The sequence below is a fragment of the Cetorhinus maximus genome, chromosome 22 (assembly GCF_964194155.1).
Source record: "Cetorhinus maximus chromosome 22, sCetMax3.hap1.1, whole genome shotgun sequence".
In the NCBI taxonomy this organism is placed as follows: Eukaryota; Metazoa; Chordata; class Chondrichthyes; order Lamniformes; family Cetorhinidae; genus Cetorhinus; species Cetorhinus maximus.
This window is the reverse complement of record NC_135900.1, coordinates 57,385,713-57,411,320: the sequence shown is the minus strand read 5'-3', so window position 1 is coordinate 57,411,320 and position 25,608 is coordinate 57,385,713. Positions and strand designations below refer to the sequence as shown.

Here is a 25,608-nt window from a genome sequence, read left to right as displayed (position 1 = left end):
AAGTTGATTAGTCAGGAAGAGTTGACTTTTTGAACAGGAGTTAAACATGTGAAAGGAAGCTATGACTTGATCTTGGTCATTTACTTGTAGGTCTGGATGGTGGGCGGGCATTCTTCAATGCAGTTAAAGAAGGTGACACCGTAGTCTATGCGAGTGATGACGAACAGGATCGAGTGCTGTGGGTTCAAGCTATGTACAGAGCTACAGGCCAGTCCTACAAGCCCGTCCCTCCATCCCAGGTCCAGAAACTGAATTCCAAGGGAGGAAGCGCACAGCTGCCTGATGTGCCTATCTCTCAATTCTGTGAGTACGCTAAGACAATTTAATTTGAGCTCTTATTTGTTTAAAAGTAATGTAATGTCATTGTTTTACAGTTACACAATCCTGACTATCCAAAGGTCAGTGGAAAATGAGACCCCTGTAACCTTTTCAGCAGTGCTATGTTTCCATGTTTAATTGTCTGGTGTATAATCATTGCCATCAGGAGTGAATTAGGCTGTTGCCAATTCAGCTGTCATTGGAAGGGTAGATGTTAGCTAGCAGGGCAATGTTTGTGGTCTGCACAGATCCAAACGAAAAGCAACCAAGATGGATAAGTGTTATCACATAGCCAATGGTAAATGCTCAGTTGTTCAAATCCCACAGGGAAACTTGAAACAACTGCCACAACTTGTTTTGCAATTTGTATAAATTTTGAGATGCATGCCTTGAATTCAGTAGTAATAAGACCACCAAGTATTATAGGTTTTTTACAAAACTAGATTAAACATTTATTAATAGAAGAAATGACTTTAAATACATACATAGATGTACAAATTACTGCTATGATAACTTCGAAATCCCCTAGTTAATCTGACTCACAGTTACACTTTCGTTAAGGCAACAGTAAGACACATAGATTTTCAAAGACTCAGGCAAAGTAAATGATAACCTGAACAGTCAAATTCAAAGTGAGTTCTCTTAACTTCAGTCCCTGAAGGCAGCAGTTTGGTGCATACAGGCTGAAGGCATTTCACATTTGTTGAACCTTAGACTGCCTTCCCTTACACACAGCCTTTACTCCTTTATACATATTTTCCCTTTTGAATGCAAATACCCATTGTTTCACTAAGATAAAAGCAAAATACTGCGGATGCTGGAAATCTAGAATAAAAACAAAAATACCTGGAAAAACTCAGCCGGTCTGACAGCATCTGCGGAGAGGAATACAGTTAACATTTCGAGTCCGTATGACTCTTCATCAGAACTAAGGAAAAATAGAAAAGAGATGAAATATAAGCTGGTTTAAGGGGGGGGTGGGACAGGTGGAGCTGGACAGAGGGCCAGTGATAGGTAGAGATTCAAATAGACTTTGTCTATGACATCTTTTGGCAATCTCCACCTATCACTGGCCCTCTATCCAGCTCTACCTGTCCCACCCCACCCCCCCTTAAACCAGCTTATATTTCACCTCTTTTCTATTTTTCCTTAGTTCTGTTGAAGAGTCATACGGACTCGAAACGTTAACTGTGCTTCTCTCCGCAGATGCCTGTCAGACCTGCTGGGTTTTTCCAGATATTTTTACTCCTTGTTTCATTGTGTCTCTGGACTTACCTTCCTGATAATAAAAATCCCTCATAGCACTAAGTTTTACCAGTAACCTTTGAGAAAAATAAATAAACACACTATTTCATACTAAGGCTGGTCAGGTATACATTACAACCCTACTTTTGAATTCAAGCCACACTAGTTTGTTTAAAAATGCAAATTGCCCCCTTTACACTTTACATTCTAAAATTTCCCCATGTTTACCTAATTAACATTTCAAACCTAACTTCTCTTAGAACCATAGAAAAGTTACAGCACAGAAGGAGGCCATCCGGCCCACCTTGTCCATGCCAGCCCGAGGACATCCAGGTGCCCTTTCTAATCCCACCTTCCTGCACCCGGCCCATAGCCCTGCAGCTTACCACACATAAGGTGCAGATCCAGGTACTTTTTAAAAGAGTTTAGAGTTTCTGCCTCCACCACCAACTTGGGCAGCAAATTCCAGACACCCATTACCCTCTGCATAAAAAAGTTCTTCCTCATGTCCCCCATACACCTTCTGTCACTTATCTTAAATCTATGTCCCCTGGTTCTAGAATTCTCCATCAAGGGAAACAATTTTATCCTGTTCACTCTATCTATTCCCCTCATAATTTTGTACACCTCAATCAAGTCACCTCTCAGCCTTCTTTGTTCCAAGGGAAATAACCCCAACCTATCCAATCTCTCCTCGTAGCTACACTTTTCTAACCCTGGCAACATTCTTGTGAACCTCCTCTGCACTCTCTCCAGAGGTATTACGTCCTTCCTGTAATGTGGTGACCAGAACTGCACACAATACACCAGTTGTGGCCTCATCAGTGTTTTATACAATTCCAACATTATCTCCTTACTTTTATATTCTATACCTCTACCAATGAAGGAGAGCATTCCATATGCCTTCTTTACAACCTTGTCTACTTGAACTGCTGCCTTCAGGGACCTGTGTACTTGTATGCCAAGATCTCTCACTTCATCTACCCCTCTTAGTATATTCCCATTTATTTTGTAATCCCTCTAACTGTTTGACCTCCCTAAATGTATGACCTCACACTTCTCTATGTTAAAATCCATCTGTCACTTTACCGCCCACTCTACCAACCCATCTATATTGTTTTGGAGATTATGGCTATCCTCTACACTATCCACTACTTGGCCAATCTTTGTGTCATCTGCAAATTTCTCAATCGTGCCCCCCATGTTCACGTCCAAATCATTAATATATAACACAAACAGCAAGGCTCCCAACACCAAGCCCTGTGGATCACCACTTGAGACAACTTTCCACTCGCAAAGGCATCCATCGACCATTACCCTTTATTTCCTGTTACAAAGCTAACCTTTTATCCAGTTTGCCACATTACCCTAAATCCCATGGGCTTTTACTTTCTTGACCAATCTGCCATGTGGGACCTTGTCAAATGCCCTGCTAAAATTCATGTACACAACATCCACTGTACTACCTTCATCAACCCTTCTCGTCACTTCCTCAAAGAATTCAATCAAATTTGTGAGGCAAGGCCTTCCTTTAACAAATCCATGCTGACCATCCCTGACTAGTCCATGCCTTTCCACATGACAGTTAATCCTATCTCTCAGGATTGATTCTACTAATTTGCTCACCACCGATGTAAGACTAACTGGCCTATAATTGTTTGGCATTTCCTTTAATCCCTTTTTAAACAATGGAACTACGTTTGCATTTCTCCAGTCCTCCGGTACCTCCCCTGTATCTAGTGAAGATTGGAAAATCATCCTCAGAGCATCTGCTATCACCTCCCTGACTTCCTTCAGCAGCCTCGGAAACAATCCATCTGGCCCTGGTGACTTATCAACTTTCAAGGATTTCAACCCTTCGAGTACTTCCTCTTTCTTTATGACTATCCTGTCCAATATCTCGCAGTGTTCCTCCTGGACTACTATATCTACATCCTCCCTTTCCTTTGTAAATGCGGAGATAAAATATTCATTCAAAACCCTTCCCACAGCCTCTGCATCTACACGCAAGTTTCCATCTTCATCTCTGATAGGTCCCACTTTTTCCTTAACTAACCTTTTAGCATTAATGTATTGGTAAAATATCTTTGGGCTATCTTTAACTTTACTTGCTAATCTTTTTTCATGCCCTCTCTTTGATTTCCTTATTTCCTTTTTTAATTTGTCCCTGCACTTCCTATATTCATCTAGACTATCTGCAGTGCTTAGCTCTTTGTGCCTATCGTACACTTTCTTTTTCTGTCTGATCTTCCCCTGTATTCCTCTAGACAACCAGGGAGGTCTAGATTTGGCAGTACCACTCTTATTTTTGTAGGGGACATGCCTACTTTGTACAATTTTTTGTAGGGGACATGTCTACTTTGTACTTCTTACATCAAAGCATGCAGACTAGCTATCTTTAATTCAATTAAGTCTGTCTCTCTCTCTCACTCACTCATTCACTCACTCGCACACACACACACACACACACACACACATTGACACAGACTTTATTTCACAATAAATTCCAATAACCTTCTGGACATTATTATATCTTCCTGACATCCCCTTCATAATTTAAAAAGACAGCTTCATTTTTATTAACCCATCTTATATTATCTCCTATACTTACATTACATTACCAGATGAATGTATTAACATAACAATATATACACAAATCCTTCGCATCAGCAGAAATCATTCCAGTTCAGAGTCCAGGCTCCTAAATGTCCAATTTTTCCTTTAAGCTTCAAACTTTTGATAAAGATCTGCAATCAGATTTTCTCATCCAGCAACGTGTATAATCTATAGATTAAATGATTGCAGCAATAAACTTCATCTGAACAGCCTTACTAATCTGTCTCGAAATTGGTCCAGAAACTTTAAAGGATTGTGGTCTGTATAAACAATTGTTTCTGATTAATTGTTTTCCACATAAATTTCAAAATGCTGCAACATTAACACCAAACCCAAGGTTTCCCTTTTGATCATTGAATATTTTCCCTGTCGTACATTCAACTTTCGTGAAAAATACCCTATCTGTTTTTCAATTCCATTTTCATTTCTTGTAACAGTACGGCCCCAATGCCTATATCGCTCACGTCAATGGCCAGCTTAAATTGCTTGGCGTAATTGGGTACTGCCAAAACTGGCGTCATAGTTAATACAGTTTTCAAATTGTCAAATACCTTCTGACGTTCCTGTGCCCATTGAAACTTCTTTTTTTTAAAAAGTTCAGTCAATGGAGCAACCACACTGCTAAAATTTGGTACAAATTCCCGATAAAACCCATTCATGCCCAGTGTTATGAACCAGCAATTGGTAAAACTGAGTTAATTAAAAAACCCAGAGGGAAACTTTAAGCAACTGTCATAACCTATATTTTAAGTGGCATGGTTGAGGTGCAGCTCTAAATTCAGGAATCAGACCACCAGTTCTCGAGAGGTTTTATACATGAGACATTTATTAATTTACACAAGTTAAACATATACACATGGCGATAAATTACTACTATCATAACTTTTAACAAATTCCCAAACTAATCGCCATTAAAGCAACAGCAACCCATAGACTTAACCAGACACCAGGAAAAGCATTTTCACCTTATGAATTCAAAATGAGGTTCTTTTCACTTTGGTTCCTGTGGATACAGGTGTAGGCTTACAGCTGCTTTGATCTTACATTGCCTCTGCCCTGCACACACACAAAACTGCTATCTGTTATACCCAACACAGCTCACTGAATGTAAATTCTCATTGTATCACCAGCCTCTTTGAACTCCACCTGTTCTAACAATAAAACCCCTTTCATAGTACAAATTTTATTAGTAATATAAACATTTAATGGTCTCTGCTAGCTAGGTGCCAGAATTACTCCCCATCTTGAATGCTCTGTTCAACAAAATGCAAATGCATTCTACCTCTCTTACATCTCAAAACTAGGACACATCAAAGCACCCAGACTAGCTGGCTTTAATCCAATGAAGACACACCTACAAACTAAACCTCTATTTTAAAAGAAAAATACTTTCCAATAATATTATATACATTAATAGCTTCATGACATCCCCCTCCCTATTGAAAAATGAAACGTCATTATTCTAAAAGACGGCTTCATTTTAATAACTCATCTCATACTATTTCCTATACTTATTACACTATTACATTTCCAGATGCATGCATTAATGTAACAATATATATATATTGATATCAACAGAAATCACTTCAGTTCAGTGTCTAGGTTTTTTAAAAAATTCCAAATTTCCTTTAATGTTTAAACTCTTGATAACGTATCTGTGAACAGATTTTCTCTTCCAGCAATATGTATAATCTATAGATTAAATGGTTGTAATAATAGACTCCATCCGAAAAGCCTTGCACTTTTGCTCGAAATTTCTTCAAAAACTTCAAAGGATTAAGATCTGTGTAAACAGTTGTTTCTGATGAATTGTTTGCAGCATAAATTTCAAAATGCTGCAATGCTAACACCAAACTCAAGGTGCAGAATTTTCTGCCTGTCGGGCAGGCGGGCCCGACCCAATCTCCGGCGGGCGGGGAGCCAATCCCTGCCAGAGAAGCGGGCCCCGCCGCCATTTTAAGTGGGCGGGCCTTAATTGGCCCGCCCAGCGTGACGCTTCCTGTGCGGGGGGGGGGGGGGGGGGGGGGCGGATTCCCCAAATGCGATAGTGCACTCTTTCGTGCATGTGCACTAAAGAGCGCACATCTCCCTGAGGCTAAGTGCTGCCTCAGGGAGATCGCTGAAAGTTATTCAAACATTAAAAATAGAAAAATTTAAAAATCCTTAATATGTCCCCCTCATATGACAATGTCACACGAGATGGGACATGTTAAGAAATTTCACTAAAACTTTATTAAAGTTTTTTAAACCCTACATGAAACCTCATCCCGCCAGTGGATGAGGTTTCATGTTTTTTCAGAAGCCCACTGGGGCTCCTGGCCTGCCCACCAACCTTAAGGTTGGACGGGCAGGTCCTTTAATTGTTTTAATGATCCTGTCAATGGCCTCAATTGGCCATTGACAGGTCAGCGGGCGCACAGCTGATTTGGTTGTGCCCCCGCCTTCCTGAAAATTTAAATGGGGGGGGGAATGACATCGGGGGTTCCGCCCAACATCATCCTGTGTCATTTTGCGTGTCGCGACCGGGCCCTGCCCCCTGCTCACCGATGGCAAAATTCAGCCCAAAGTCTCTTTTTTCGATCGTTGAATATCTTCTCTGTTGTACTTTCAGCTTCTGTGAAAAATACCCTATCGGTTTTTCAATTCCAGTGTCACCTTATAACAGTACAGCCCCCAATGCCTATATCGCTTGCATCAATGGCCAACATAAATTGCTTGGTATAACTGGGTACTACCAAAACAGGTGCCGTAGTTAATGCAGTTTTCAAACTATCGAATGACTTCTGAAATTCCAGTGCCCGTTGAAACTTCTTGTTCTTCTTTAATTGTTCAGTCAGTGGAACAACCACTTGGCTAAAATATGGTACAAATTTCCAGTAAAACCAACTCATCCCTAGAAATCTCAAAACTTCTCATTTTGTTGTAGGCACTGGGAAATCCACAATAGCCTTGACTTTCGCATCTCTTGGAGCCACCTTACCATGTCCAATGGTATTGCCTAGATACGTTACTTGTGCTTTTGCAAATTCACTTTTAGCCAAGTTCATCACCAAATTAGCTTCTTGTAGTCGAGTAAATAATTCTTCCAGATGCTGTAAATGTTCCTCTCACCTCTGACTGAAAATGATTAGATCATCAATATAAACCGCACAATTGCTCAGTCCTGCAATTACTTTGTCAGCCTTTGAAATGTCGCAGATGCATTCTTCATACCAAATGGCATAACTTTAAACTGATATAAACTTTAAACTTGACATTACAAAAGCTGATATTTCTCCCACAATGGCACCTGCCAATGTCCTTTTAGCAAGTCAATCTTTGTGATAAATTTTGATTGTCCCACTTTCTCAATGCAATCTTTCAACCGTGAACAAAAAGAACAAAGAAAAGTACTGCACAGGAACAGGCCCTTCGGCCCTCCAAGCCTGCGCCGATCATATTGCCCATCAACTAAAACATTTTGCACTTCCGGGGTCCGTATCCCTCTATTCCCATCCTATTCATGTATTTGTCAAGCTGCCTCTTAAACACCACTATCGTACCTGCTTCCACCACCTCCTCTGGCAGCGAATTCCAGACACTCACTACCCTCTGTGTAAAAAAACTTGCCCTGCACATCTCCTCTATAGTTTTCTCCTCTCACCTTAAATCCATGTCCCCTAGTAATTGACTCTTCCACCCTGGGAAAAAGCTTCTGACTATCTACTCTGTCCATGCCGCTCACAATTTTGTAAACTTCTATCAAGTTGCTCCTCAATCTCCGCCGCTCTAGTGAGAACAATCCGAGTTTCTCCAACCTCTCCTCATAGCTAATAACCTCCAAACCAGGCAGCATCCTGGTAAACCTCCTCTTCACCCTCTCCAATGCCTCCATATCCTTCTGGTAATGTGGTGACCAGAATTGCATGCAGTATTCCAAGTGTGGCCTAACCAAGGTTCTATACAGCTGCAGCATGACTTCCCAACTTTTATACTCAATACCCCTGCCAATGAAGGCAAGCATGCCATATGCCTTCCTGACTACCTTATCCACCTGCGTTGCCACTTTCAGTGACCTGTGGACCTGTACACCCAGATCCCTCTGCCCGTTGATGCACTTAAAGCTCTGCCATTTACTGTATAATTCCTGTCTGTATTAGACCTTCCAAAATGTATTGCCTCGCAGTTGTCCGGATTAAACTCCATCTGCCATTTCTCCGCCCAAGTCTCCAACCAATCTATATCCCGTTGTATCCTTTGACAATCCTCTTCACTATCTGCAACTCCTCCAACCTTAGTGTCATCTGCAAACTTACTAATTAGCCCAGTTACATTTTCCTCCAAATCACTTATGTATACTACAAACAGCAAAGGACCCAGCACTGACCCCTGCGGAATTCCACTAGTCACAGCTCTCCATTCAGAAAAGCACCCTTCCACTACTACCCTCTGTCTTCTATGACCAAGCCAATTCTGTATCCATCTTGCCAGCTCACCTCTGATCCCATGCGACTTTTCCTTCTGTAACAGTGTGCCATGAGGGACCTTGTCAAAGGCCTTACTGAAATCCATGTATATAACATCCATTGCCCTTCCATCGTCGATCATCTTTGTCACTTCCTCGAAAAACTCGATCAAGTTAGTGAGACATGACCTCCCCTTCACAAAACCATGCTGCCTCTCACTAATACACCCATTTGCTTCCAAATGGTAGTAAATCCTGTCACGACGAATCTTCTTCAATAATTTCCCTACCACTGATTTCTGTCAAGGCCCCAGCAATCTTCTCCCTTGCCTCCCTCAGTACTCTGGGGCAGATCCCATCTGGCCCTGGGGACTTATCCACCTTAATATTCTTCAAGACGCATAACACCTCCCCTTTTTTGATCTCAACATGATCCAGGCTATCTACACACTCTTTCCTAGACAAATCGACCACTAAGTCCTTCTTTGGTGAATACTGATGAGAGGTATTCATTTAGTATCTCTTCCATTTCTTCTGACTCCACACACAGATTCCCACCTCTGTCCCTGAGTGGGCCTACACTTTCCCTCGCCACCCTCTTGCTTTTTACATATGTATAAAAGGCCTTGGGATTTTCCTTAATCCTGGTTGCCAGTGACTTTTCATGACCCTTTTTAGCCCTCCTGACTCCTTGCTTAAGTTTCTTCCTACTTTCTTTATATTCTCCATGGGCTTCATCTGTTCCCAGCCTTCTCGCCCTTACGAATGCTTCCCTTTTCTTTTTGACTAATCTCACAATATCCTTCGTTATCCAAGGTTCCTGAAACTTGCCATGCTTATCCTTCATCCTAGCAGGAACATGCCGGTCCTGAATTCCTATCAACTGACGTTTGAAAGCCCCCCCACATGTCAGTTGTTGATTTGCCCTCAAACATCCGCCTCCAGTCTAGATTCCTCAGTTCCTGCCTAATATTGTTATAATTAGCCTTACCCCAATTAAGCACCTTAACCCGAGGACTCCTGTTATCCTTATCCACCAGTACCTTGAAACCTACTGAATTATGGTCACTTTTCCCGAAATACTCCCCTACCGAAACTTCAACCACCTGGCCGGGTTCATTCCCTAATACCAGGTCCAGTATTGCCCCTTCCCTAGTTGGGCTATCTACATATTGTCTCAGGAAGCCCTCCTGGATGCACCTTACAAATTCTGCACCATCCAAACCCCTAGCACTAAGTGATTCCCAGTCAATATAGGGAAAGTTAAAATCACCCACCACAACAACCTTATTGCTTTTACATCTTTCCAAAATCTACCTACATAACTGTTCCTCAATCTCCCGCCGGCAATTGGGAGGCCTATAGTAAACACCCAACATTGTGACTGCACCCTTCCTATTCCGGAGCTCTACTCATATTGCCTCGCTGCATGAGCCCACCGAGGTGTCCTCCTGTCGTACAGCTGTGATATTCCCCTTAACCAGCAGTGCAACTCCCCCACCTCTTCTACATCCCTCTCTATCCTGCCTGAAACATCTAAATCCTGGAACGTTTATCTGCCAATCCTGTCCATCTTTCAACCAAGTCTCTGTAATAGCAATAACATCATAGTCCCAAGTACTAATCCAAGCTCTAAGCTCATCTGCCTTGCCTGTTATACTTCTCGCATTGAAACAAATGCATTTCAGACCCCCAGTCCCACTGTGTTCAGTAATTTCTCCCTGCCTGCCCTTCCTCTTAGTCCTACTGGCCACATTCACTGGTTCCCTGTCATTTATTTCACCTGCTGACCTATTGCTCTGGTTCCCACCCCCCTGCCATACTAGTTTAAACCCTCCTGAGTGACACTAGCAAAACTCGCAGCCAGGATATTGGTGCCCCTCCAGTTTAGATGCAACCCGTCCTTCTTGTACAGGTCCCACCTGCCCCGGAAGAGATCCCACTGATCTAGATATCGGAAACCCTCCCTCCTATACCATCTGTTCAGCCATGTGTTCAGCTGCACTGTCTTCCTATTTCTAGCCTCACTGGCACGTGGTACAGGGAGTAATCCTGAGATTACAACCCTAGAGGTCCTGTTTTTTAACTTACTATAAGTGTTATGGGATATGATTCCACTTTTGTCACCTCATTCACCTTTTGATAGTCCACACACTGTCCTTGTGTTCCATCTGGTTTCCGTACCAGTGTAATAGACTTCAGTTACAGCAACCAGACTCAATGATATCATTTTGAAGCTTGAAATCAATTTTTTTTGACTTGTGGTAACTTTGCCGGATTTAATCTATAAAGTTATTTAATCTATAAGCTTTATTGAAGATGTTATTTCTATACATACATCATGTAAGCCTAAATGCGTCTTTCCCAACTTATTTCCACAAATAGGTTTGTGTGACTGCAATAGCTTTTCCAAATCACTGACACTTGCTTGGAAGGTAACTCAATATTTCATTTAAATTTTCAAGCATCCCCTCATTATTCAATTCGATTAGAGGAAAATTAATTTCAGAGTCCTGCACTTCTACCTTTCTCATCATCCACCATCACTAACACCTCTTTTTGTACCTCTTTCTGTCAAAGTATCAAAGTACTTTCAAGCATATTTACGTGACACACCCTCTGCTTCTTTCTTCTATCTGGAGTATTTATTAAATAATTTACTTCACTCGATTTCTTTTCAATCCTATAACGCCCAATAAATATTGCATTTAATGAATCACCTAGTACTGGTAACAAAACTAGTACTTTCTCTCCAGCAACAAAACTGCGAGTTTTAGCTTTCTTATCTGCTTTCACTTCCATCACTTGCTGTGATATCTTTAAATGGTCCCTAGCCAGCTCGCATACTCTGTTCAACTTTTCCCTGAAATTTGATACGTAATCCAGGAGAATAGTTTATGAATTTTGATCCACCAATTTCTTATGAATCAATTTCAGTGGTCCCCTTACCTCATGACCATAACCTAGTTCAAAAGGGCTAAAACCTATCGATGCATTAGGAGCGTCTCTAATAGGAAATAACAAAAATGGAATTCCTGTATCCCAATCCTGTGCATAATCCTGACAATATGCTGTTATCATAGTTTTTAAAGTTTGATGCCATCTTTCCAAAGCTCCTTGTGACTCCGGTGATAAGCTGTTGACTTAAACTGTTTTATCCCCAAACACTTCATTACTTTCTTAAACAGCTGTGACATGAAATTTGACCCCTGATCCGATTGTATTTCTTTAGATAAACCATATCTTGTAAAAAGTTTAATTAACTCCTCCACAACCTTCTTAGTTGTAATATTTCTTAAAGGTATCGCTTCAGGAAACCTGATAGACACATCCATTATTGTCAACAAATACTAGTTTCCACATTTAGTCTTAGGAATGGGTCCTACACAATCAATCGTGACCCTGGTAAAAGGCTTTTCAAATGCTGATATTGGGATTAAAGGCACCGGGTTAATCACTGCTTGTGGTTTTCCTGTTATTTGACACGTACAACAGTTCCACAGAATTTGACCACATCCCTATGCAATCCTGGCCAAAAGAACCTCTAACTTTTCCTGTGTTTTCCTAATTCCTAAATGTGCCCCCATTGGAATTTCATGAGCAATCCTTAGAATCTCATTCTTGCACCCTAATGGGATAACAATCTGATGCACCTCCCTCCAGCCTTCATTTGCTGAGACATGATCCAACCGCCATTTTCTCATTAAAATACCTTCCCGAAGATAATAACATACTGGAATACATTTTGCTTCTGTTTCTGAGTAAGCTGTTAGATATAAATGTTTTAATTGCAAATCATTTTTCTGTGTTCCATTAACCTCATTGAGTTAAACATTTCAGCTGAATTGTCCTGTATTTCTCACTCTTGAACAATGTTATCAAATACAGTGCCAGCTAATTGGATTTCGACACTGTCTTCTTACATTTGAACTCCCTGCTTATCTCAGAGATAAAAACAAAAAGCTAAAAGCTACTGCGGATGCTGGAAATCCAAAACAAAAACAGAATTACCTGGAAAAACTCAGCAGGTCTGGCAGCATCGGTGGAGAAGAAATCAGTTAACGTTTCGAGCCTTCACGGCCCTTCGGCAGAACTGAAGCATAGTTAGGAGAAAGGAGAAATATAAGCTGGTTTAAGGTGGGGGGGGCGGGGGGGGAAGAGAGAAGTTGAGGGTGTGGTGATTGTGGAGATAAGCCGTGATAGGAGCAGATAATCAAAAGATGTCACAGACAAAAGGATCAAAGAGGTGTTGAAGGTGGTGATATTTGTCTAAGAAAAGTGCTAATCAAGAATGGAAGACAGGACACTCAAGTACAGCTCTAGTGGGGGTGGGGTGGAAAAGACTAACAAGGTTTTAGTTTTAGATTTAAAAATAATGGAAATAGGTGGGGAAAGAAGAATCTATATAAATTATTGAAAAAAAAGGGTGGGGGAGAAACGGGGTGGGGATGGGGGGAGGGGGTGTTTAAGATCTAAAGTTGTTGAATTCAATATTCAGCCCGGAAGGCTGTAAAGTGCCTAGTCGGTAGATGAGGTGCTGTTCCTCCAGTTTGCGTTGGGCTTCACTGGAACAATGCAGCAAGCCAAGGACAGACATGTGGGCAAGAGAACAGGGTGGAGTGTTAAAATGGCAAGCGACAGGGAGGTTTGGGTCTTTCTTGCAGACAGACCGCAGGTGTTCTGCAAAGCGGTCGCCCAGTTTGCGTTTGGTCTCTCCAATGTAGAGGAGACTGCATTGGGAGCAACGAATGCAGTAGACTAAGTTAGGGGAAATGCAAGTGAAATGCTGCTTCACTTGAAAGGAGTGTTTGGGCCCTTGGACGGTGAGGAGAGAGGAAGTGAAGGGGCAGGTGTTGCATCTTCTGCGTGGGCATGGGGAGGTGCCATAGGTGGGAGTTGAGGAGTAGGGGGTGATGGAGGAGTGGACCAGGGTGTCCCGGAGGGAACGATCCCTACGGAATGCTGCCAGGGGGGGTGAAGGGAAGATGTGTTTGGTGGTGGCATCATGCTGGAGTTGGCGGAAATGGCGGAGGATGATCCTTTGAATGCGGAGGCACACCCTCAACTTCTCTCTTCCCCCCCCCCGCCCCCCCCACCTTAAACCAGCTTATATTTCTCCTTTCTCCTAACTATGCTTCAGTTCTGCCGAAGGGCCGTGAAGGCTCGAAACGTTAACTGATTTCTTCTCCACCGATGCTGCCAGACCTGCTGAGTTTTTCCAGGTAATTCTGTTTTTGTTCCTGCTTATCTCGTTTTTCTTGTGCCTTTCTTGTCCCTATGAGCCTTTGATCTCATTTCAACACAATCAGGAAACAATTAAGAATGTTTCTTCTGTAACACCTCTGTTGAAAACACTTCTACAGGCATCACCCACATTTGCAATCTAGCTATATCATTACCCAAAATAAATTGAATCCCTGCAATGGGCAATTTTTCCACCACTCCAACTGTAACTTCACCTGACTTCCATTTGTCCTTTAAATTTACCTTCCACAACGGAATAGATTTAGCATCTCCATGAACCCCACTTATTATTACCTGCTCCTGCAATACTCCCTTTGAACAACAAATGTCACTATCCCAAAACATTAAGGATTGACTAGCCCCTGTGTTTCTTAAAATTTTAACATTTTTACCTACTCCACCCTGTACACATGGAATGACTTTCCCTTCACACACAAAGTCTTTAAACATCTCTGCAACCTTCTCCCCCAAATTCTCGAGTAAACTGTGAACACATTCCCACTTCTTCACCTTTCGTTGATTTTCCCTGTTTCACCTGTACACAAAACACTAATTTCTCTTGTGCCTGAACCTCAGAACCCACAGTACTTTTACTTCCAGAGATTTTCTGTACCCCAACAACTCCAACAGACTTTTCCTGCAATCTCCAATACACTGGTTTCATGTGCCCCACTTTATTGCAATGAAAACACCTCAATTTTCGAATGTCACTTCTACTTTCAGCAACTTCCTTTTTTATTCTGAGAAAAAACTTCCTGGGAACTCCCAGCCACTCCTTCTCTTCCCTGACTACCTGCGTTCCTTTTACCTTCCCACTTCTATCCTTTTCCAATTTGAATAGGTGATGGAAAAAAGATTTAGTTCTGTGAACTAACTCATCAGCTATCTCTTCTGCTTGTCTTGCAGAATCAACCCTCTCTTCCTCTGCATGAGTTCTCACTACTGAAGGGGCTGAATCTTTAAATTCTATCAAAAGAATTACTTCCCTAAGAGCTGCATAAGTTGTTTCTATTTTTAATGCCTGTATCCATCGGTCAAAATTACTTTGTTTTACTCTTTCAAACTCAATATAAGTTTGCCCAGGGTGTTTTGTCATATTCTGAAATTTCTGCCTGTATGTTCAGGAACCAACTCGTATGCACTCAAAATAGCCTTTTTCACCACATCATAATTCACCGACATTTCTTTTGATAGCAAAGCATATACCTCATGCGCCCAGCCGAACAACTTAGACTGTAATAATAGCATCCAGCTTTCCTGTGGCCATTTCATCTGATTACATAGCTTCTCAAATGAAATAAACAATGCTTCAATATCCTTTTCCTCAAACTTTGGAAGAGCTTGTATAAATTTAAACATTCCCTCGCTGGGTTCTACTCTAGAGATAAGTCCTTCCTCACCTACTGGCATCTCTTTTTTAACTACCAAAATTTTCAGTTGGAATTCTCTCTCTTTCTTTCTTCTCTTTGCTCCTTCTCAATTTCTAATTCAATTTTAAAAGCCATTTCTCGGTCCTTTGCTTCTAATTCAAGTTTTTTGAGTTCCTTTGCTTATTCAAATTCAAATGTCTTCATTTGTAACTGAAGTCTCATTAACTCCAACTGTGACTTACTAGTGTCAGGTTTCATTTCCAACTGTTAATGCTGTGCTATACCTTTAATCTTATCCGATTTGCTAGCACCCTCAGGTAACTCCAATGTTAACATATCTGCCAACTCTGTTAACTTACTTTTGGTTATTTTCTCCAACCCAATCAGAGTTATATCTTCTACTTCCAGACAAGTCTTAGCAATTGCCAAAGCCATCTTGCAGTCTCACCACTCCTAAAATACCTCACCAACTCCTAAATTCAAAGTGCTTCTCGTAGTCAGGAATTTTTGAATCATTGATTGACCAATTCCAAACCAATCAAGGAATTAGAAATATTTTTATCCCGCTAGAGCTTTCATTTGTTATGATCCAGCAGTTGGTAAAGCTGAGTTATTTAAAAATCCCAGAGGGAAACTTTAAACAATTTTCATAACCTATATTTTATTTTTATATGTTTGAGATGCAGCTCTAAATTCAGGAATCAGACCACCAGTTCTTGAGAGGTTTTATATCAAAATACATGAGACAGTTATTAATTTACACAAGTTAAATATATTCACATGGCTTCAAATTACTACTATCATAACTTTTAAGAAATTCCCAAACTAATCTCCAGTAAGGCAATAGCAACTCATAGACTTAACCAGGCACCAGGAAAAGCGTTTTTACCTTATGAATTTAAAATTAGGTTCTTTTCACTTTGGTTCCTGTGGAGATAGGTGTAGGCTTTCAGCTACTTTGATCTTACATTGCCTCTGCCCTGAACACATAAAACTGCTGTCTGTTATACCCAACACAACTCATTGAATGTAAATTCTCATTGTCTCACCAGCCTCTTTGAACTCCACCTCATCTAATAATAAAACCCCTTTCATAGTACAGTTTTTATTCGTAGTATAAACATATTGCTTGGTCTCTGCTACTTTGGTGCCAGAATTCACTCCCCTTGAATGCTCTATTCAACAAAATGCAAATGCATTCTACCTCTCTTACGTCTCAAAACTAGTACACATCAAAGCACCCAGACTAGCTGGCTTTAATCCCGTTGAGACACACCCATAGATACAACCTCTATTTTAAAAGAAAAATATTTTCCAATAATATTATATACATCAATAGCTTCATGACACCCAGAAATCTCAAAACTTCGCATTTTGTTGTAGGCACTGGGAAATCCACGATAGCCTTGACTTTCACAACTCTCAGAGCCACCTTAACATGTCCAATGGTATGGCCTAGATACGTAACTTGTGCTTTTGCAAATTCACTTTTAGCCATGTTCATCACCAAATTATCTCCTTGTAATCGAGTAAATAATTGTTCCAAATGTTGTAAATGCTCATCCCACACCTGACTGAAAACTACTATGTCATCAATATAAACAGCACAATTGCTTAGGCCTGCAATTACTTTGTTTGTAAGTCTTTGAAATGTCGCTGGTGCATTCTTCATATCAAATACCATGACTTTAAACTGATATCGTCCATTTGGCATCACAAAAGCTGATATCTCCTTTGCTCCCTCTGATAACGGTACTTGCCAACATCGTTTTAACAAATCAATCTTTGTGATAAATTTTGATTCTCCAACTTTCTCAATGCAATCTTCCAACCTTGGTATAGGAAATGAATCAGCTTTTGTTACCACATTCACCTTTTGATAGTCCACACACAGTCTTTGTGTTCTATCCGGCTTCAGTACCATACAATTGGCGCACTCCAGTTACTGCAACTAGACTCAATTACATCATTTTGAAGCATGAAGTCAATTTCTTTCTGTACTTGCGATAACTTTGCCGGATTTAATCTATAAGATTGTTACCTTATTGAAGATGATATTGCTGTGCATACATCATGTAAAGCTAAATGCATCTTTCCCAATTTATGTCCACAAATTTATTTTGTGTAATTGCAATGGCTTTCCAAATCACTTTGACACTTGTCTGGAAGGTCATTCAATGTTACATTTAAAATTTCAAGCAGCCCTTCATTATTCAATTTGTTTAGAGGAAAATCAATTTCAGAATCCTGCATTGCTACTTCTTTCTCATTAACTACTATCACTAAAACCTTCTTTTGATCCTCTTGCCCGTCAAAGTACTTTTTAAGCATATTTGCAAGACACGCCATCTGCTTCTTTCTTCTATTCATTAAATAGTATTTATTTAGTTTTTATTAAATCATTTACTTCACTCTCAGTTTCTTTTCAATCTTGTAAGACCCACTAAACCTTGCCTTTAATGAGTCACCCAGTACTTGTAACAGAAGTACCACTTTCTCTCCAGCAACAAAATTCCAAGCTATAGCTTCCCTGTCTGCTTTCACTTTCATCACTTGCTGTGATATCTTTAAATGTTCCCCAGACACATTCACATGCTCTGTCCAATCTCTCTCTCAAGTGTGATATGTAATCCAGGAGAGTAGTTTCTGAATTTTGACCCACCTCATAAATCAATTTCAGTTGTCCCCTTACCTCATCACCATTGACTAGTTTGAAAGGATTAAAACCAGTCAATGCATTAGGAGTATCCCTAATAGCAAATAACATGAATGGAATTCCTCCCTCCCAATCCTGTGGATAATCCTGACTGTACACTCTAATCATAGTTTTTAAGAGTTTGATGCCACCTTTCCAAAGCCCCTTGTGACTCAGGATGATAAGCTGTTGATTTAAATTGGTTTATCCCCAAACTGTTAATTTCTCCCTTAAACAGCTGTGACATAAAATTTGAACCCTGATCTGATTGTATTTCCTTAGGTAAACCATACCTTGTAATAAATTTAGTTAACTTTTCCACAATTTTCCTTGTTGTAATATTTCTCAAAGGTATCGCTTCAGGAAACCTGGTAGACACATCCATTATTGTCAGTAAATACTGATTTCCACTTTTAGCCTTAGGTAGGAGTCCTACACAATCAATCATGACCCTAGTAAAAGGTTCTTCAAATGCTGGAATTGGAATTAAAGATGCCTGCTTAATTTCTGCTTGTGGTTTCCATATCAGTCTTTCTAATTCCAGAATGTCCCCCCCATAGGAATTTCATGAGCTACCCTCAGAATCTCATTCCACTATCCAAATAGTATTATAATCTGATGTACCTCCCTCCAGCTTTCATTTGCTGAAACATGATAAGGCCTCCATTTTCTCATTGAAACATTACCCTTAAGGTAATAACGTTCTGGGATACATTTTGCCTCTGTTTCTGAGTAAGCTGCTAGATGTAAATGTGTAATTTGTAAATCCTTTTTCTGCAACTCCACCAACTGCCTTGAGTTAAATGCTTCAGCTGAATTATTTTCCAGTCTTTCTACCTGAAGAGTGTTATCAAACAGTGTCAGCTAATTGGATTTCCATACCTTCTCCCTGCCTTTGAACATCCTCTTCTTCTTGTTTCAACCAATGAGCCTGTGATCTCATTATCACACTATCTGGAAACAATCCAGGATGCTCTCTCTACAACACTTCTGTTGAAGACACCTCTACAGGCTGCTTAACTACCATAGGCATCACCCACATTTCTGATCCAGCTATATCATTACACAAGATAAACAGTACTCCTGCAATGGACAATTTTTCCACCAGTCCGACAGTCACTTCCTGTTTTCCACTTCCCTTTAAATTTACCTTCCATAAGTGAATAGGTTTAGCATCCCCATGAACCCCACCTGTTCCTGCAATACTCCCTCTCAACAGCAAATATCACTATCCCACAACATTAAGGATTGACTAGCCCCTGTGTCTCTTAAAATGTTAACACATTTACCTACTCCACTTTATACACATGGAAAGACTACAAAATTTTCAATCATTTTTGCAACCTGCTCCTTAGAATTATCATGGGTAAATTGTGAGCATATTCCCACTCCTTTACCTATCACTGATTCTTCCTGTTTTACTTGTACATAAACCACTGGTTTTTCCTGTGTCTGAACCTCAGAACCCACAGTACTTTTAATTCCAGAACTTTTCTGCACCCCTATAATTCCAAGAGATTTTGCCTGCAATTTCCAGCACACTGACTTTGTGTGTCCAACTTTGTTACAATGAAACACCTCAATTTTCGAATGTCACTTCTACCCTCAGCACCTTCCTTTTTATTCTGAGAAAAAATTTCCTGCAAATTTCCACCTACTCCTCTTCCCTGACTACCCATCTTCCTTACACCTTCCCACTTTCTATCCCTTTCTGATTTAAAAGGGTGACGGAAAAAAGGTTTAGCTCTATGAACTAACTCATAATCATCAGCTATCTCTGCTGCTTGTCATATCATTTCAACCCTTTGTTCCTCCACATGAGTCCTCACTATTGAAGGAATTGAATCTTTAAATTCTTCCAAAAGAATTACCTCTTTAAGAGCTGCATATGTTGTCTCTGTCTTTAATGCCCGTACTCACTGGTCAAAATTACTTTGTTTTACCCATTCAAACTCAATATAAATTTGCCCAGTTTGCCCTGTTTTCTCATATTCCCAAATTTCTGCCTGTATGCCTCAGGAGCCAACTCAAAATAGCTTTTTTTTTAACCACATCATAGTTCACCAACATTTTTTCTGACAGTGAAGCATAAACCTCATGTGCTCTATCCATCAACCCAGATTGTAACAACAATGTCCAGGTTTCCTGTGGACTTTTCATCTCAAATGAAATAAAGAATGCTTCAACATCTCTTTCCTCAAACTTTGGAAGAGCTTGTACAAATTTAAACATCTCTCAACTGGGTTTTAGTTTAAAGGTTTTTTTCCTCATCAGAGCTTTCCTCAGAATCCAAGGTCTCTTTTTTAACTTCCAGTCTTTTAAGCTGCTCTGCCCTTTCTCTTTCCTTCTCTCTTTCCCTTGCCTTTCTTTCTTTACCCTTCTCAGTTGCTTGGAATTCCAGTTTCCAGCTTCATTTCTTTCTCCTGCCTTTCCACTGGCTCCTTTTAAAATGCCCTTTCCTTTTCTGCTGCCTCTACCTCAAGTTTTTTCATCCCCATTGCTTGTTCAAGTTCAAGCTTCTTCATTTCTAACTGAAATCTCACTACCTCCAGCTGTGACTCACTAGTGTCAGGTATCACTTCCAACTTTAAATGCTGTGCTATGCCTTCAATTATATTTGCTTTCTTAGCCCCTGCAGGTAACCCCAGTTGTAATTTATCTGCCAATTCCATTAACTTTAGTTACCTTTTGTAAACCAGCCAAAGTTATAACTTCCACTCCCAAACAAGTCTGAGAAACTGCCGAAGCCATATTGCAATCTCACCACTTAAAAAAACCTCACAGCACCTCCTGAATTCAAAGTTCTTCTTGTACTCATCACCTTAAAATTCACAAACTCCAACCTAATCAAGAAATTTCAAATATATCCTACAAAGAGCCCCCATCTATGTTATGGCACAGCCGATGGTAAGTGTTGAGTTGTTCAAATCCCAAAGGGAAACTTGAAACAACTGCCACAACTTGCTTTGCAATTTGTAAAAATTTCGAGATGCATGCCTTGAATTCAGTAGTAATAAGACCACCAAGTCTTATAGGTGTTTACAAAACTAGATTAAACATTTATTAATAGAAGAAATGACTTTAATTGCATACATAGATCTACAAATTACTATGATAACTTCTCAATCCCCTACTTAAAACTTCGAAATCCACTACTTAATCTAACTCCCAATTACACTTTCATTAAGGTAACAGTAAGACACGCATTTTTTAAAAACCCAGGCAAAGTAAACTATACCCTGAACAGTCAAATTCAAAGTGAGTTCTCTTAACTTCAGCCCCTGGAGGCAGCAGTTTGGTACATACAGGCTGAAGGCGTTTCACACTTGTTGAATCTTAGACTGCCTTCCCTTACACACAGCCTTCGCTCCCTTATACATACTTTCCCCTTTGAATGCCAATACACAATGTTTCACTATGTCTTTGGACTTTACCTTCTTGATAATAAAAATCTCTCATAGCACTAAGTTTTACCAGTAATCTTTGGGGAAAAGTAAATAAATGAAATTTCTTACTCCTTCTGCTGGTTAGGTATACATTACATCCCCGCTTTTGAATTCAAGCCACATCAGCTTGTTTAAAAATGCAGATTGCCCCCTTTACACTTACATTCTAAAACTTCCCCATGTTTACCAAATTAACATTTCAAACCTAACTTCTCTTATATCAAAGCACCCAGACTAGCTGCCTCTAATTCAATTAAGTCTTGCTCACACACACACAGCCTCATATAGACACATAGACACAGACTCAATTTTACAATAAATTCCTATAGTATTCTGGACATTATTGTAGCTTCCTGACAAGTACTTTTTCCTCAGTCTTTTTTGTCCTTAGCTATTATCATAATACATCATCCTCTGAACTGCATGCTATTTCACTGCATTCTTGTGGAGTTACTTTATTCAGTTATCAAATATTAGAGTTATGAGACAAAGTTTTGTGAACCTGTATTCATAAGGGGGCATTGTCACTCAGTAAACATTGCTTTATTTGTGTTTGCAGACAAAATGGAGATGCTTTGATATTAATGAGATTTCCTGTTATTTATTTTAGCAAAATCATAAATGTATTGATTATAAACAAATTAAGATATCATCGGTTTTTTTTCAAAGCATACCTAATTCGTAAAATTTGTGAAAGTACACTACATAATGGTTCAAATTTTACATCACATAAAGTGCAACACCGTTCAATCTACATGGCACCCTGACATGCCTTAACTACACTTACAATTCCAGGTTATATTTACAATTTATATTTACATTTCATGTCAAATGTCCTCTGATAAGTACAGCCCGAGGGATTTTACATAGGTTCCAGCCCCTTGGTATCTTATGGCGAGTGGGCCTTAGACTGTGGCCTTTTTCCATTGAGCCTTTTTGCTTTTTTTTTGAAAAATATACTTTATTCATAAAATATCTGGAAGAACATTCCAAACCATTTCCAAATCACTGTCACATAAGTCCAATCAGATTCAACTTTTACAACATGTATCACAAGGTGCATCAATACAATCAATGAATATTACAATCATTTCAATATGGTCAATGCAGACAATCAGACAATGGTATTGGAGTTGTCAACATACATCATGTTGCACTCTGAGGTGCTTCAATACATTTATAATACAATTAGCCATTGAGCCTTTTTGCTGTCTCAAGCTTCACTGCATCCCTCAGCTTGAGGCGCTGAATCTTGGAATATGTCAGTCTGCAACACCATTCGTGGACAGCTCTTTATATTGTAAGACCAGCAAGTTTAGGGCAGATCAAACAGTGTCTTTCACTGAGTTGATGGTCTTCCAAGAGCAGTTGATGTTTGTCTCTGTGACTGTCCTGGGAACAGCCCATAGATCACAGGGTCCTGTGTTGCCAGAAATATTTCCATTCAATAAGATGCGGCACCTCTGGTTGCAATCCATATAGCCAGAACTATACCATTTAACTTGATGGTGACCATGTTGTTGTCCAACCGCCCCATTCTGTTGGTTATTTGCTTATCATGCAGCAAGGTTGTCACATATTCCTTTTATGTATGAAACTCTTTGAAGATGTGATTGCCACAATGGTATTGGTTGTAAATTGCAGGTTGAACTTATTCCCTGATGGAGTATGGGCATGTATGAAAAGCAGCAAAATAGAGCTTGTGCAAGGGTTTGGCATGGGCTAGCTGCACATGTGGAACAGGCTGACACATAACATTTTGTAGCATGCATATTTAGATCATCAACCTAGTAGTAGAACTGTTGGGAAGCCTCATCTTGAAAGTTTCCTTAAAGTGTGCCGTTAATCTTTTCCATTTATGCTTTGAGTGTTTGGAGGAGAGGCAGGGATTCCAGGAAGGTTTCTAGACTAGCGACTTGTAATTTTTTTTCTCTCTTGTACTCAGCAACAGCTTGAAGTAATCCCAGCCACACATATCGTTGGTACAGTCCCCATTACTTTATGTTTTTATTAGCACCAATATCTACAACAATATATTTTGTACTGACGGGTCTTGATCACAACACTAATACTGATTGTTTTTTACATTTCTGATACAGGTTTCCTTTCAATTTTCCCATTTTAAGTTCCTCACTTCTCATGTAGCAGTAAACCTCTGGGCTGAGTTTATATGGAGACATGTTCTTTGTGTCTATAGTATGCCTTTCTTTCAAAAATCTGTTTTGTAGGTGGTAGCATTTATATATGCAAATATTAGCATTTTTAAAAAGCATCCCTTTTGGTATTTTAAATGTACCATTCAAGTTTTAAGAGGACATTTCTTGGATTAATAAAGAAAACCTAACATCTATACACTATCCCCTTTGTTCTATAAAAGCATTTCCCTTTTGCACCGGTGAAGAAAAATATAATCCAGCTTCTCACTAGTGTTGTAATGTTTTGTGTTTAAAAACAGCAGTGTTTCTCAGTGAGAGGTCTTTATTGAACTGATCTCAAGATTGCAGCCGCCAGAAAGACTGCCTCATAGCATAGTCACATGACCATGGCAAACCAGATGGGACATATAGAACTGATTACATTTCAAACCCAAACATCCCCCTTTTCCTAACGAATAGAAGACACATTTGCATGCACGATCATGTGTAACAGTGAGTTACCCAAGTTATCCATTATACACCCACTGTTCTCATGCATTAACAACTGTTTGTTCTACTAGTCGGTTTCTGCTGGGTTGATGACTTCCAGATCCATGTTGGTAGTTCCTCATGTTTCTGCATGCCTACATATTGATTCTTCAAGGAGTCTTTCAGGGTAGCAATTTCTTTGACCAACACCTGATGATCACCAAAGTCACCATAAAACAATTCTTGAAGTAAAAATCAATTTTGCTGACCATTCAAAAATAGCTATTTTGCTTTCTGCTTCTGAATGTTTGCATGCTCCTCATGTCTTGTACAATGTTGACAATGATGCAAAGAAGCAAGGGTTTATTTTTCTTAAATGCAGTTTCTGGCTGGGCAGCCTGCGGACTGTGCCAGCCAGCTGCCCAGTCATGCCAACATGAGGCCCAGTCTATTTTAATGGTCAGGCTTCATTAACATAGGGCTGGTGAGCCTGCAGGCAGAAGATGAATGCCCCAGAATCAATATTCCCTCTTTTTTATTTAACTGTTTGAACAATTTATTTAAGTGTGCAGCACTTTAATTTTTTGGCGTGGCTGCACATGCAGTAAGCTGAAGCGGCCAACTTGACTACTGCCTGCGCGTGAACTCTCAGGTTGCTACACAGCCGTGAAGCTTGGAGGGATCGTTGCGCAGTACTGGCTGCTGGCCACCACAGTTTTGAGAGACCTCCTAATCCTCCTGGCCCCACAAAAATAAATAAGAGCTTAACTCTGAGCTCCCCTTCAGCTGGATTCAGCTGCTACTGAGCGAAGTGTGTACTGCACTCGTGTCACTGAAATAGTATTGAAGCGCGGTTGACGTCATAGGACAGCACTTTAAATACCTAAATTAGCTGAGCACTTGCTTCAGGCTGTCCCCTGGGCTGCCTATTCCAGGGGCCCATGGCAAAATGATGCAGCTCACAGATCGGGATGATAAGCTTTTCCCTGTGATTTTCAGGGCGCTGTTTCCCTGTTTCTGCTGAATAGAAGGCCATGCTATCGCTCCACAAATGTCCTAGGTTACACTGTTGTAAAGGCCTTTTGTTTACATCTTTCTGTGCAGTGCTTTGGTAAATAAATATACTGTGTTTAATTTTTTTTAATGTATCTGTGTTTCACCTCCTCCATTTCCAGGACCCTGCACCACCTGTCGGTGTGTTTGTGCATCAGTCAAGTTTGGAATGTTATTTTAGTCCAACAAGTTACTGCAGAATTGAATGACCATTCAGTTAATGAGCTAGTTAATTATGTAAAATATATTAAAATCTCCTCAAAAGGATGCAATCTCCATGCTATAATGTCACACCAAATATGTCCCAATTCTTTCAAATTCCATTTTTAATCCAAGACAGGTTAACCGTGCGTGCGTGTGTGTGTGTGTGTGTGTATGTGTTTATTTGTATGTGTGTGTGTGTGCATGCGTGTGCCATGTTTTACTCCACCATCATCAGTGGCTCGGTGACAAACTCAATAATTGTTTTTGTGTTTCTTTTTCTGTCTGTTACTGTTTGAAGGGGCATGGCCACTCAATTTGGAAGTGTTGGGCAGACTTACTTTCTGAAAGA

General features: G+C 40.1%; 1 protein-coding gene across 3 annotated transcripts in view; it reads left to right on the top strand.

Moving 5' to 3' along the window:
* Nucleotides 1-25,608, top strand: part of cadps2 (Ca++-dependent secretion activator 2) — a 782,646-nt gene that overhangs the window by 499,787 nt on the left and 257,251 nt on the right. For all 3 annotated transcript variants that reach the window (XM_078568371.1, XM_078568372.1, XM_078568373.1), the window contains exon 11: nucleotides 91-303. In XM_078568371.1, coding sequence (XP_078424497.1) covers nucleotides 91-303 — 213 coding nt within the window. The remainder of the gene's footprint in view (nucleotides 1-90; nucleotides 304-25,608) is intronic.